General features: G+C 42.6%; 1 protein-coding gene across 12 annotated transcripts in view; it reads left to right on the top strand.

The window, feature by feature from the left end:
• Positions 1-12,047, top strand: part of LOC111864014 (histone deacetylase 4) — a 283,673-nt gene that overhangs the window by 213,210 nt on the left and 58,416 nt on the right. For all 12 annotated transcript variants that reach the window (XM_033751288.1, XM_033751286.1, XM_033751284.1 and 9 more), the window contains one exon: positions 11,860-11,967. In XM_033751288.1, coding sequence (XP_033607179.1) covers positions 11,860-11,967 — 108 coding nt within the window. The remainder of the gene's footprint in view (positions 1-11,859; positions 11,968-12,047) is intronic.

Here is a 12,047-nt window from a genome sequence, read left to right as displayed (position 1 = left end):
CAAGTTACCCAAACGGCAGCGTAGGCAACCATATGCTAAGAATAAAGGTGTTACAGGACTAGCAGCTAACAAAACGACCCGTGGAGTGGCAGGTTTTTAGAAAGTAACGAAAGTATTTAATTTGTCAAGCCCTTCGCAAAAGCGTAGTTGCTGCTCTGGAAATGAAAACGCGCGGAAAGCATGAATAAATTATTTGATCGAACCGCCGGCCACCTGTAACACATCCCGGTTATTCTTCGCGAAGGGACTTCAAAATATTGTACGAAGCACCGCATTGCTTTTGTTTAATATTAATGGGTAAGGTCATGGCTTCGGAAATAGAAATAGGAATTAAATTATACCGTAGCGTACTTTCTAATACGCTGTAGTAGAGTACATACGCCATGTCTTAGACAGTCAGCCCCTTTGTCGTATGGAGTGTTGCACCGCCGTACATTGAAATGTAGCAGAGTCAGCCGACGTCACTACAATTTGTTCCCGTAAAATTCCTCTAATATTTGTTATCCTTCCTTCAGCTGCTTGTTCTTCTGAAGTCTTCTGCACCCTGGCACTCGTCCAACGCCTAGACTGAATGAAACCCCTTTACCCCAATAATGGGTCAAACCTTGTGCCTTGAAGTATCATAGTTAAGCCTTAAACCCCGATATTGACTCTGTAGCAATGGCGTGACTGTACCCTTGTTTCTTCTGCAAGCTGTATCTTGATAAACAGTCTTGCTTCTTGCGTGTCGATGTTAAACCCACCGCATGACAAGGTCATTCTGTTAAACATTGCACAATCAAGCAACCCTTTACCCGAATTATTGTCGTTTCAGTACAGCATATGGGGCGTAAAGGAACCGGGATAGCATAGTCGGTATAGCGACTGGCTACGGTTTGGACGACTGAGGGCTCGGAGATTGAGTCCCGGTAGAGTCAAGAATTGTCTCCTCTCCAAGTCGTACAGACTGGCTCTATGGCCCACCCAGCTTCATATCCAATGGGTACGGGGGGCTCTTATAACCACTCATCTCCAACTAGTGCCGAGGTCAAGAAAACAGGGATCTATACATCCACTCTTCCATACGTCTTCATGGCTTAGTGCTTAATTAGTTAAGCACAGGACAATTTTTCCTTTTATGGGGCGTAGAACCTCATAAATAGAAACCCTTTATGGTAAGAGAATTACACGTTTGGCGAAGTAAGCTCATATATTTGCACACCAGCGTAACTTAATGACAGGAAAAGTCAACAGTTACAAACCTAGTAAGGTCAGTCTTATTAACACTGCGCGTACACCTGCAATTTTCCTCATCAGCATATTGTAATAGTGGCCCGAGTACAGGACGACTACGAATATAGGCGCCCTTCTGATGCCATATGCGGAAAGGAAATTGGAGCTGTGGAACTTTTCACGTTTCAGAATAAACGATCGGTTTTCCAAGGTCATTCCAAACAAATAAAACCACCTCTAGAAGGAAGATGCGCAGAATGTTACTGTTTGCTATGTTATTGAGTTTTTTCTTCACCTGAATTATTTGCCATTCTCCAGTGAAACGTGCATTGCATCGTGGACGGAATCTTCCAGGACGTGAGGATGACTATCAGATGCGAGCCACAGAGCACACGACTGCTCAAGTGATGTTTTCACGAAGGGTCCGAAACCCAAGGCGAGTGCTGATTTCCACTCCCCAGTCCTCATTATAATGTATCTTTCATAGCCCTTTCTTGGTACCCTGCTAGTCGAGTAGAAGGCAATGTACAGGCCCCCAGCGCCGTCAAGTCCCGTGGGACTTGAAGCCAGGAATCACTGCTGTCGAGGCCAGCAGCAATTTGACAGAAGTCATATCGTGCTGGCGTGTTTCGAAATCTACCAGTTTCATTTTACAGTAACATCTGCATGTTTAAGTCTATCAAACTCTTGATGCCTTTAAATACTGTCACGTATTCGAGTGACTATAGACGGGGTTTGGATTGGTACTCAGATTTGACACTCTGACACAACTTGTGACTACGCTTTACAAATCGTTATCACGCAGAGACTAGTGTCGTAGTCAAGGTCTTTACTCATCTTCTTGGCAACGTATTCCAACAGCGGACATTCATCTGCTCCCTGCCTCAATACTTCGCAGGCTGGCGGCCAACTCACACCAACGTCGTACTCTTCTGATAGCCATCTGAGGACTCCATAGACTTCTTCATGTCTGTTCTGGTGACAACGTGATGGCTACTGAGCCATTGCCTAGCAACGGTTTTCTGCTGGCTTCACAATTCGTATTTTGAGTGAATATGCTACGATACCAGTAATCTTAATACAAAATTTCTGGCGTTCCCAAAGCAGATGAGCAGGAGTCCATATGAGTAGTAGCCTCCTTGGTGGTGGGACATCGCACCAGTAAGGTAAAGGCAATGAAAAAGATATTTGAACAAAAGGAGTTGAAAATAAAGTGCTGCCTGTGCATAATTAAGCACCACGACATACAGATGTATTGGGGGAGTTGAGGTGTAGGTTTACGCATTCGTAACTTAGGCGCTGTATGAACGTTAGGTGGTGGACTCTTCTCGCTAAACTGAATGGGCAGGTGCATCATTATAGAAAATTTGCCATTTCACTGATTCCCTGTTTTTGCTGTCATTTCCGACGATCTTCGTCGTTGAGAATTTCTGGACTTTAAATAAAAACGTTGATTAACAGTTCAGCTGGTTAGAATGAGGTCATGAGTTCAAATCTTGTTGATGTGACGGACGGAAACTTCATTGTATCTAAATTGTGTAACAGGTTGCTTTTGTGTCCTATGATTGTTGTTGAAGGATCCACCATTTAGACCGTAAAGTTGTCCATGCACTTAACTGATTGAACATTACGCCATGAAGGCGTATGGAGGAGTGGATGTATAGGTCCACGTATTCTTGACCTCGGTACTAGTTTGAGGTGAGCGGTCAGCCCAACGTTCCGACCGCTTAACCCCCAGGTAAAGAGCTACCGGTACTCAGTTCCTGGACTACTAGGAGAAGAGAAAATTCCTGATCATACCGGAACTCGAACTCCGACCTCTCGGTCTTCGAGCCCTCAGCCACTCGCTATACCGACCGCACTATCCCGGCTCCAACTTTAGACCGCTGCGAAAAGAATCATTTATACTTTATATCTAGGCCCTGGGGTTTCTCAGCCTCTAACAGAAATGAGGACCAGGAATTAATTAAATAATTTTCCTGGGGAGTAAAGGGCGGCCGGCGCGTGAGGCTGACACCTTACCGCCATCTTTGAACCGATTGTCTAGATAATGTGGGAGCCTCAACGTCTCACAACCCTATGGGCCTTCACGGCCTGGTACAGGATAGCTTTACTTTTTTTTTTTTTACGATAACTTGGTGTATAAATGTCACACCTTCCCAGGAAGAATATATAAACCCAGGATTAAACTTCGTTCAGGTATTCAGGACTTGGAAAGCATGTTATTTAGATTAAAGACCAAGTATAGTGAAAGCCATAGTGGAGAGAATCTTGAGTCGCTAGCTGAATGAGTGCCCGTTAATACGTTTCATTTTTCTCGGAATAGGCTGATACAGTTCTGGATAGTAAAGGACTCCGTAACCTAGAGTGAGTGGACGTAAACAGGCTTAGCCAGATACAAACCAGTGTTTCCCAGCCCGAACCTGTTCCGTAGCTGTACACCCTTCTTAGAGATAATGGAAATCCCCATTTACAAATTTGAGCATAATTTTATTTTGTAATGAATGTTATATCTATATCCCGTTCGTGTGCCTGTTTCCAGTAAGAACGTAAGAAACAAACGGCGGATTTTTATTATGCTAACATCTCACTTTGGTGCCTTTTAATTTTATTCGGCCATTAATAGGGTCTGTGCGAATTTGTGGGGTGGGAACTGGAGCTATAGACATTAATGTGCGGCCTTTAAACCTTCTGTGGTGTAATAGGTCTTCGAGGAACCTGCAACTTTTTCTTAGATGATTTTTTTTTTGTAGAATGTAAAACATGGCGATAGCGCGAAGTGTACATTTAATCTTCGTTCTGATGGCTATCACTAATGAGCCTTTGGAGACTGTGATATTCTGCGTGGAGGAATATTCTAGACACATTTTCGAATTATGTGCGAAACATGCTTTGAATGTAGGAAATAGCAAAATGTTGTCGCTGTGAAACATTGAGGTTATATTTGACAAGTCATCGTGATCGGTGCCTGAAATAGCAGAAATTCTGCCCCCAAATTGATCTTTACATAGGCTTAGTATTGATTCCTTTTCATGAATCGCTTGTTCGTTTAACAGGTTGACATATGTATATCAGTTACACGAACAGGTAATAGTAACACTTGTTCCTTCTTAAAGTTAACCAGGTGTTGGATAGGTTGGTTAAGATGTTGATTGAAATGTGTTTAAGAACTAGACATCAGTGAAATCCTTAGGAACAATTAATACATAACACAACAAATTAAAATAGAACCCACTCATAATAAGCAGATAAAAGAATGATGTCAGCAACAAAAATTGACGTTTATTTACGTACTTTGGTAAGTAAACTAGAACTGTCGCCCATTTGCAGACATGTTAACAACATTCAGAAGTATATCTTGAGTCTTTACACCTCGTAATACATAAGTAGTGGAAATCCATCATATTTAACTAGCCTAATCGGAGTAAGCAGACGTTTTGCTTTCACGTGTTCCTGCTATATAACATATATATATATATAGGCAAAACTTCTGTTTGGAATTATTAAAAAAAAAAAACTCCCGATACACACATTGCGTCATTTAACGCTTCTCACAAAACGCTGGCCGCACACACTCCCTTAAAGTTCAGACATAGCTAATATGAACAAATTTGTAAGTAACACAGCATACGCAAGATTCATTAAATATACAGCAAAGAATTAGATAACAATCAGTTCGATATAGTATATTTATTGATAAACCCCTCTTACAGTTTCCCTTTTAAAGTTTCAAAAGCGTCTTTGCGTAAGGAGGCCCATCCGCTAACAAGTTTTATTGTTATCATTTTTGCAGTATTGTTGCTAGTGGGGTGGGACTAAGTCCCTTGTACTGCGGCTACTTCTGGCCTATTGTACCAACCCAAGATGGTAGGTGAGGGTGATTGTGGAGCAATTGGTGGAATGAAGATTGGCAGGGGAAACCGAAGTACTCGGAGAAAACCTGCCCCAGCGCCACTTTGTCCACCACAAATCCCACTTGACCAGACCCGGGATCGAACCCGGGCCGCCGCGGTGGGAAGCCAGCGACTAACCGCATGAGCTATGGCGCGGCCCCGCTAAGAAGTTAATTCGTCTCGTGTTCAGTTACGTAATAACACCCGCCCGTGTGAGGCACTGCAATCGTCAGTCAGTATGGAAGTGTACTGCGTGAATTTCCAGTCAATTATTTGAAGGCCTCAATTTGGTCCCATGAATATTTCAACCCCCCCCCTCCCCCATTCTCTTCTGAAACTTCTGACTTTTAATTATCTGCAGGAACAGATCAATTTTTTTTATGTCACAGCTTTTACTTTACACACAGAAGAACAAGAAACCCAAAGTGTACTCTTTCTTCTAATTTCAGTGCATAAAACGGCAGTTGTTAAAACAGTTTTTATCTGTTTTTAATTTTCTTATGTTAGGCATTGTATACGTAGTGATGGACCCGGCGCCAGACTTACTTACTTACTTACTCATGGAGCTGAGCCCCTCTTGAGGAGCCGCCAGTTGTGCAGATACTCAAGAATTTCCCAGCATTTTATGGAACCCGAAGGTTCATCATCGTGTTCACAAGAGCCCTCCACTGGTCCCTGTCGTGAACCAGATCAATCAAATCCATACCATCCCATGCTATCTCTCTAAGATCCATTTTAATGTTGTCCACCCACGTACGCCCTGGTCTTTCCAGTGGTCTTTTTCCTTTTGGGTTTCCCACCGATATCCTGTATGCATTCCTCTTCTCCCCAATTCGTGCTACAGGCCCTGCCCACCTCGTCCTCCTTGACTTGATCATTCTAATTATACTTGGAGAAGAGTACAAGTTATGAAGCACCTCATTATGCAGGTTTCTCCAACCTCCTGTCACTTCATCTCTCTTCGGTCCAAATATTCTCCTCAACACCCTCAAACACCCTCAGTCTATGTTTCTCCCTTAATGTCAGAGACCAAGTTTCACACACATACAGAACCACAGGCAAAATTATAGTTTTTATAGGCGCTAGACAGTGTCAATTAATCTGCTGTAGGATAGCGGAGGGGCGCGAAGTTTGTGCACTGACCGCCCATTCCATCTTGGTTCATTAGGACGAAACGTGCAGTCGAACAATTTGATACCATCTGGTTACAAGCATTATCATCATTAGTGTGACGGATGTAGAACTCCAGATCTGTTCAGTTTATGATTGTGTCTAGTATGATCATATTGATTGAACTTATTTTCTTTAATGTCTTTGTTTTCAGACTGGTCCTCTCTACCAGATTTTTCAGGGATAAACGTGATTTTGTGTAATGTAAATAGAAATGAATTTTGTATTTAAGCATCCCTGTTGCATCAGTATACCTTTCGCAGTTATACTCGCATATTTCCGTCTTAAATAGTACTTATTATCCATCCACCCTTTTTCCTCACTCAATGTTTCGGCCGTATACGGCCATCGTCAGGTGTCGTCTATCTTGCTAAAATTATTGCACCGTATGTCAAAATTACGTATTGCGTATGAATGCAATATTACCTGATTAAAATAAATTTAACATCCAAATCTTTTCCTTACTTGAGTATCTCTCGTTCTGGATTTATTTGAGCAGCATTGCATTCGCGGCGTGGAGTATTATGCGTGGTATTTGTGCAGTTCGTAAGGATGTTGATGTAGTCTGTAGTGTTATTGTCAGTTTTATTACGTATGCACCATTGGCTTGTAGGTTCTTCCACTCTGCCAGATTAGTTATGTTGTTAAATGATCTGTGTCTGTAGATATTGTCACGTATCTGAGGTATGCGTGACTTATAGACGGATTACTTGCACAACATTGTCCCTGTACTGCGTTTTCCGTTGCCTCTGGCCGACCGTCAGTCCTTTATGACCGCGTCCCTTAGGCCACGTCACTCCTGCACGGCGGGTCGTCCCTCTGTGGGCGGCTGCCAATTTCTTCCTGAACCCACCATTGTCCTGCGTCCGTTTCTCCGGCTTCCGGCGGCGCCCTACTGCTAGATGCCGATCCCCATGTCTCTTTTTCAGTGCCCCAAAAGTTTCCATATGGATCGCCTCACGCACTGCTGCGGACTTCTGCTCTCCTGAATTTGCCTCCGTCTTTTCTAGACAGGCATCCAACATGGACTTCGTCTCTTCCCGGTTGGCATCAATCCGGGAGGCGAAGGAACCCACCTGGGCTTTCATAACCTCGAATGAAATCATTTATGGCATATATACGTGTGAATTGCCTACGGAAGAACGTGGTCGTATAATTTTTAAAGTGAAAAACTTTGAAAGGCTGAGGACAATTCCGAAAATATTGATATTCGCCAGAATTCGAAACATCTGTCTGTGGAAAAAGGTTTGAGTTTCATGTACTTAATGTGTTAGGTGGTATTGTTCAGATAGAAATATTAATCCTATAGTTATTACATATACTTAGCGAAATTCCAATTAACTCACTCGGAAAGGATTTAATTTTTACCTTATGTTTTGGTTTGCTAGTGATAATACATGGTATTCTTCTGAAACAATCCATAGCCGAAAGACGCAAAACTCCGTATATTCCCATCAGATTTGGCCCTAAAGTGTATGCAGATGAATGAATTTGTTGGGAAAAAAGGAAAGAAAGGCTGGTAGATGCCGACGACACTGGCCCCGCAGTCTAAGGCATGAACAGTCTTTCCCCACTCGAACACTGGGATCGCGGGTTCTAATTCCACTCAAAGCGTGGATATCGGTGTTGTACTGTCCTTTGTGTAGGTAGCGGCCTTGCTACTGGCTGATCCCCTGTCCAAGGAGTCCTAGTGGCTGTATATAGATGAAGAAACTGAAAATTGGCCAAGGTCCACAAGGGCTGTAGAGCCATAGATACATAGGTTGGTAGATGTACTCGTACGTATAGTGATATATGTGTCTTTTATTATGGGAGTTAATGATATTGAACTGTGGAAGTATCTACATCAATCCATATTGGCGCAAAGGAGTGGCGTTTATGAATGGTAAGAAAGGAACAGCTACAACACGACCGCATTGTGACAGCCGTGTACTGAACCTTGGCCCTGTCTGCGAGTGACGTACCACTTGGATCGGAGAATCAAGCACAGTTGTCAGATCTTCATTCCGTCTTAAATCGTCGAAAGGTGCAAATGCAGCGAGGAACAATGTAACATTGGAATGGATCTGGCAAATAAGCACTAGAACTAGTAGCGAGTTTGGCCAGCACGTGACCGTCGGCCAATTGTGTTTGGAGGCAGACAGTGCTGACGTCATTCTCGGCCTGTGCTGTTTGGAACCGGACCCTACAATTTCGGGGAAAATTCTGATTTGAAAAAAAGAGAGGTCTGTTTACCAAATATTAATGATAATAATACTTGATCGTGTTGTGGGTGTATGTTTGTTTTCATAAAAGGAGAGTCGTGGAGGATAACGAAAGTCTGGCGGCGAAAGTATTTAGGCTTTACTTTCGGAAATCGATAGATTTTAGTGAAACTCAGTATACAGCGCGGCTGATTCACTGGCAGTCTTGTTAAGTACCATATTAATATGAATACATTTTGAGGTTTATTTCTCTAAGTAGGAAGCGTGTTGAAGAGAAGTCACACGACCCATAGGTGCGTGTGTTTTGTTTTATACCTCTGGTTCTCAAGATAGGGGGCGCATTCCGAAGTGGTGCTCTTAAGAATTATGGGAATGATCCACAACAACTACCAACTCGTGAACTTTTCTGTATATTTATTTACCTTGTATAATTCTTTAAAAGCCGGTCACAGTAGCCGCGCGGTCTAAGGCATGAACCCTCTTCACTCGCTCTGACGCTTGGATCGTGGGTTCGGATCCCACTCAGGGCATGGATGTTTGGTGTGTGTATGCGTTTATTCTGTGTTTGTGTTGTCCTATGTTTAGGTAGCGGCCTTGCGACTCGCTTTTCGCTCGACAAAAGAGTTCTACCGTCTGTGAAAAATGATTACGGAACCGAATAAGAGGCCAGGACCCTGCATGGGTTGGAAGAGACATTGGAAAAAAAAATCCTTTAAACTGTTCACTTAGCAGTAATTGTGCAGTTCATTTGTCTTAAGTTTCGGTATCCTAAGAATGTAATTTGTGCTCTTGTTATTTTTAGTGAAACTGGCCATTGGTCTCCCCTATTCCCATACAGGCAACAGTGTATTCTGAATCCTGGATGCACTATGGGTCGCTGACGCGGATGGACAGAGCTAGAATGTTTAGCTGTGAAACACATCAAGAAAGCATGAAGTCGAAGTAAATAGTATTTCACGCTGTGTTTGGTGGTAATGAGTAGCTGTCAGGGAGCCACAGTTTCTCAGCATTGTGAATACAACCCTTGTGTAAGCAAATACTTTTGTGCCTCTTGAGCAACTTAGGTACTGTTTACAGCCGCACTCTCGCTAAGGCCATTATTATCGAAATTGGTCTGATTAAAGAAAATAAAGTGTTTCCCTTTATAAAAACAAGGCAGTTTGCTGTAATTTCGCCGAAACAGTTTTGAACGGTATATCAGACCAGTGAAGATTCAATGGTTCTGTAAAAATAGAAACGTATTCTTTATATCATGACCCCGTTGAGTCATAACCAAACAGTCACGACTTCAAGTGATATTCTGACACTAGCCACAACGTAGGAAAGATGTTGCAGAAGGGCCAATTTATAACGCTTTCTTTCTGTTAAGACCCTAGTCAGTATATTCGAACACAACTAACCAAGACCCAACTGTGTTAGATAAGTAACACTTCGTTTTCGTTCTGTCTTGAATTAACGTATTTCTTGTATGATCTCCTGTTAAATAAGGCTTAATTGTAATGGAAATGTGTTCTTGACCTGTAATTTTAATATGACAGAACAGTTAATGTAGGAAGACTTATTAAGTATTCAGGGCCGCGCCATAGCTCAAGCGGTTAGTCGCTGGCTTCCCACCACGGCGGCCCGGATTCGATCCCGGGTCTCGTCAAGTGGGATTTGTGGTGGACAAAGTGGCGCTGGGGCAGGTTTTCTCCGAGTACTTCGGTTTCCCCTGCCAATCTTCATTCCACCATTTGCTCTAAAATCACCCTCACCTATCATCTGGGGCTGGTACAATAGGCCAGAAGTGGCCGCAGTACAAGGGACTTAATCCCACCCCACTAGCACTAAAAAAATATTAAGTATTCAAAACAGATGTGGGTAAAATTTCTTTGCTTCACGTAGAAGATAGTGAATTTGTCTTTGAAGCATTGTGCGCTGAGATGTGCGTTTGGGTTTCCTTGCAGTATCCTTCTCATAATTGATGGAATCGTGGTCATTACACTGCAAGAAGTAGCAAGTGCTTTGCAGTCACTTTTCTGTAAGCATAGTTTGAAGATTCTGCAATGTATAATATTGTTGTAAAACCAAGAGGAGCTTAATTTTCACGTAGAAAAGTAATAATTGGTTTAGGTAGCAACTTTGTGCAGTGAAACTAAAAGAAGAAGAAGAAGAAGAAGAAGGAGAAGAAGAAATAGAATATCACTTAAATGCCCAGTAAAATATTTCTTGGAACAGAAAGTCATTTAACCTGAAACTGCTTCTTATTGAAAAAAAAAAACAACTAAAATCAGGAATGCAGAGTAGAAATTGAATGTTAAGAGTGGAACATGAAAAGGGAGAAGAGTAGGTATGTAATGGAAAAATTGTCCACTTGAATATTTGTAGTTCGTATGCTGTGCTTTCTGTAATTCATCGAAGATGGACAATTCCTACAATAAAATGGGATGCAATTAACCCTGGTCAGTAGTAGAAGTATGTGCAGGATACCTTATTGTACTACTGCAAAAAAACGAGGAAAGAAAACTGAAAACGCCTTCTGCTCCGTTACACTGTAGCTGTGTGTATAGTGCGTAAGAGGCGTGACTTGTTGACTCATGATTTGGATCATCTCCCTCACACTTTCTTCCTTCTGTTCATCAGCTTTTATGCTGGCCACTGATTTGGACCTTAATCTCATAAATACTCGTACAGGAGACGCCAGTTCTGAAAGTACCTGTATTAAATGGAAACCTGTCTAAAGTGTGGAAAAGCTTAGGTCATTTCATGTTCCGTTGTATGTATGTTTTAATATACCGGTACCTGCGTTGTGTTTTATTTTGCCAAGGTCATGGGGTCGATTCCCGATGTTATTGGATTTTTCAATTGACGTAATCCTTCCAGCCGCACTATGGCCCTGGGGCCGACTCAGCGCCTAACAGTAATGAGTGCCAGGAATCTTTCTGGGGTTAAAGGGCGGCCGGCGCGTAAGGCTGACAACCTTACCGCCATCTGTGAGCCGATTGTCTAGAAAATGTGGGAGCCTCGACGTCACAGAACCTTATGGGACTCCAGGACTTGTTAGAGGGATAGATTTATTTTTATTATTATGGTCTATATTTGGTATTGAAGAGTTCAGTCTTTTGGGACATAATGCCGGATAGTCCCATGAAAATCAGCTGCCGTTTCGGCGCCTCCATCTTCAGGGTTGAAAAATAATCAAAGGAAGAAACGAGTAAGAAGCAGGTGGAGCCCTGCTTTCTTCGTGTTGGTTTCTTGCTTGACTTTTCGACCCTGAAGATGGAGGCGATGTGTTCCTCTGAAACGTCGGTTGACTTTCTCCGGATTGCATGGTCTTTGTTGTGGCCCTTCATAGCCATGACTGTGAGAAGCTGAAATCAGCTTGCTTTGTATTGTTTCAGCTGAAGAAGCAACAACAGCTGCAGCAACAGATTCTGCTGCAGCACTTTCAAGCACAGCAAGCGCAGCTTGCGGAACAACATGAACAACAGTTGCAACAACATCTCAAGGTATAAGTGCAGCTTTGTTTACCCTTGTGTCCAATGCAAATCTTTGTAACTGGAAAGGTCTGAAACATTGCACTGTGAGT

Source organism: Cryptotermes secundus, unplaced genomic scaffold (genome assembly GCF_002891405.2).
Source record: "Cryptotermes secundus unplaced genomic scaffold, Csec_1.0 scaffold303, whole genome shotgun sequence".
Taxonomy (NCBI): domain Eukaryota; kingdom Metazoa; phylum Arthropoda; class Insecta; order Blattodea; family Kalotermitidae; genus Cryptotermes; species Cryptotermes secundus.
This window is presented reverse-complemented; position numbering and strand designations above follow the sequence as displayed.